The 3,087-nt window shown below is 38.7% G+C and overlaps 1 protein-coding gene across 1 annotated transcript; it reads left to right on the top strand.

Moving 5' to 3' along the window:
- Window positions 1–1,371: 1,371 nt before the first annotated feature.
- Window positions 1,372–2,817, top strand: LOC144442982 (cardioacceleratory peptide receptor-like). Its single transcript, XM_078132356.1, has 2 exons — window positions 1,372–2,370; window positions 2,673–2,817. Exons 1-2 carry the CDS (start codon window positions 1,372–1,374, stop codon window positions 2,763–2,765), a joined length of 1,092 nt encoding a protein of 363 aa, XP_077988482.1. The 3' UTR covers window positions 2,766–2,817.
- The last annotated feature ends 270 nt before the right edge of the window (window positions 2,818–3,087 follow it).

The raw sequence follows: 3,087 nt of genomic DNA on the forward strand, positions 1-3,087 counted from the left end.
GTATCTCCGTGCAACTTTGGATAATTTGTTATAACTAGATATAATTCTCACATCACACATCGTTGGTATTCCTTTCACTGTATATGTGGTATTTTTTTATTTATAAGCGCATCCCTGTCTTCTTTCATTTCGCGTCAAGCTGTGTCCGCATCATGTGCCTCTTTTCGCTGCGGAAAATCAGCATTCAGAAAATCGCAAAGTCGAACTTGGTTGTGAGACAAGTTGGTTGTAATCTGTTTGTAATACTGTCCTTGGGAAAGTTTCTATGGCGATATATCACAATCACAATTATTTGAAATATCTTTAGGGTTAATTGGAGAAAAAAATGTTAATGAGAAGAGTAAAAATTAGTTACACCTAATTGAACACAAACCCTATAAAAAATCATTAATAAACATTTTGTTAAATTACTTTTAATGATAAGTTTAATTAGGATAGTCGACACTTGGAAACCTACACTAATCCCTTCCCTAGCTTCAACAAGACTCGCTATGTAACATCTATTCAGGAATCAAAGTGCTCCAGGGTTGTATGTTTGTACCTAATTAAGAGCCTCGTTGTGTGAAGAATGTTAACACGCCAATATTTTTGAATTGTTCGTCATGTGTAGCATGTACAATTGGGTGATCGTTACGCTTGTCACAAGTCTGGGATGACGGATGCTTTCGACTACACTGTTTTTCGGCAAACTAATTAATGAAGCGATCGCTAGCTGTTGAATGTTGTATCACTAATTAAATAAATTTGCAACGTTTGAACCAGTTAATTTCTAAAGAAGAACGTTTGTCACGCCTCGAGAATGATGGATAATGACAAATGCATTAGGTGAAAGAAAAAACACCAGTCTCATTAAAGTAATGTGTTTGAGCCGTGAAAAACCCACGATGAAAGATTTGATTATCATATAAATGTGATAACGCATGTGAATACAGAGAAGTGAAATGGTGTTGCATGCATATACATGTGTGTATAAGTGTGTTTGTTTATTTGCTTGCTTGCTTGTGTGTTTGCTTGTTTGTTATTTCTTTGGTTGGTTGGTTAGTTGGTAGGTTGTTTGTTTGTTTGTTTGGTAGGATGGTTAGTTGGTTGTTTGCTTGGTTGTTTGTGTAGTATATTTGACATCGACATGATACTGGAATAGTAGTTTTATGCGAACATGTTAATCAGAGTGAGAAGAGTTAAGGTTGAGAATCTCAGCTTGTACCTCACTTTATACACTCTTTACCTACTAGTCAGCATTAAACAAATTGGAGTATTTGTCAGAATTGACTCTATTCTGGTTGCCATAACTATATCCTCGCAATCAAAATTCATATTAACTTGTTTCACTTTTTTTTGGTTTTCAGATTGTTTACAAACCCAACGGTGATAATGACTAACTTTACAGATGATGCAGTCGTGATGAATAGTTCTACGTCAACGAATGCAACGCCTGGTTTTCCGGGTCCTATGTACAACAGAGACATTCGACTTGCAACCTATGTTGTTATATTCGTGGTTTCAATCATTGGAAACTCAATGGTGTGTACATGGATGTGGACACATCGTAAACACAAGTCAAGAATGAACAAATTGATTCTGAGTTTAACACTTGCTGATCTGTTCGTTACTACCTGCCCCCTAGTTATGGAGTTTGTCCAGGAGATACTACGAGGTCGATGGGTTGCAGGAGATGTCGATCCCCTCTGTCGCTCCGTCATGGTTCTACAAGTATTTGCCATTCAGTCGTCATCAAATATGGTAGTCGTAATTTCGATTGATAGACACCGGGCATTGCGGAATCCATTCGCGAGGAACATCCCATCAAAATACCTCATCAGCGGAGCTTGGACTTTAGCTTTCCTGTTTGCACTACCACAGGGTTTCGTGTGGTACCTCGGTTACTTCAACGGAATAGCAAAGTGTACAAGTATCTTCAGAAGTCTACCGCCATCCCATGCTAATATCTACGTTATATACGCGTCCCTAGTTGTATTCCTGATACCATTTTCCATTATATGCGTGCTGTACCTACAAATTTTAAAAACTGTCTGGGAACGAGGTAAAGAAATCAACTTAGACGGCAAACACAAGAAGGGCAGCGGTCATAAACAAATGAACGCCATCATATCACGCGCAAAGATCAAAACTCTGAAAATGACACTCTGTATCATCTTGACCTTCACAGTATGTGGGATGCCCTATTTTGTGATGGAAATGGTTCGGCTGGCTACCGGAATCGTGGATCGAAATGTATATGCAGTGCTGGGGATTTTTGCCCTCTCGAACAGCGCTGCAAACCCATATGTATTCCTCTTCTTTAACTCCGACAACAAGTTCTTCTCTTTCCTGGAGGAACGCTTCTGCTTCACGTGTTTCAAGACGCAAGAGGTAAAAGGTCATCCCATAAGAATTAGTGAAATGGATAAATCTGATATGACGACCACAATAAGTTGTGTTTGAGAGACGTAATACCGTTTGCTCTAAATATTTGAACAAACTTTCTAACCCATGGTGTGTGGTGGCGGTCTCTTTACTCTTCATAGAACGGAAGCACGCAAAATAATAGAGAGTTACACGTACAATCTGTCTGTCCGTTGTCGACTCTCTGAAATAGGGAACAAAAAGAACTTACGCTTGTTCCCTATTTTCACCGCTAGAGGGCACTCATCCTCGTATTCTTGGTTTCACAGGCGGAAGACCGAACGAAGTTTGTATCTACGTATTCAACGAAAAATGGTGGACACAGCATGATTTTAACCAGCAAGAGAAAACTTCACACCTAGAGATGTCGTCCCAGTTTTTGTTAAGTATAATCAACAAAATCGTTTTACGGAAGATACTGAGACTGATTTTAAGAAATGGACGACTACAAGGAAAGTAAATGTTTCAACAAAGTGTGGACAATTTCCATTTATTTTACAGTCCAGACTTTCTTATTATGATCGCCTTGTTCTTATCGACAGGAAAGGTTAAAAAGATGTCCATAGCATGCCTGTTCAGTCAGTGTCGTTCACTAAGGACTTGCGCCCTCTGTGGCAGATTATAAATACCTTGAGTCACAACATAACAGTATAAACTTAATGAAATTTTCATCGACGTAATAAC

This window comes from Glandiceps talaboti, chromosome 12, assembly GCF_964340395.1.
Source record: "Glandiceps talaboti chromosome 12, keGlaTala1.1, whole genome shotgun sequence".
Lineage (NCBI taxonomy): Eukaryota > Metazoa > Hemichordata > Enteropneusta > Spengelidae > Glandiceps > Glandiceps talaboti.

Coding starts and splice junctions, on each gene's coding strand:
- LOC144442982 (XM_078132356.1), top strand. CDS start 1,372: ATGACTAACTTTACAGATGATGCAGTCGTGATGAATAGTTCTACGTCA. Junction 2,371..2,672: donor CGTGTTTCAAGACGCAAGAG/GTAAAAGGTCAT, acceptor TTGGTTTCACAG/GCGGAAGACCGAACGAAGTT.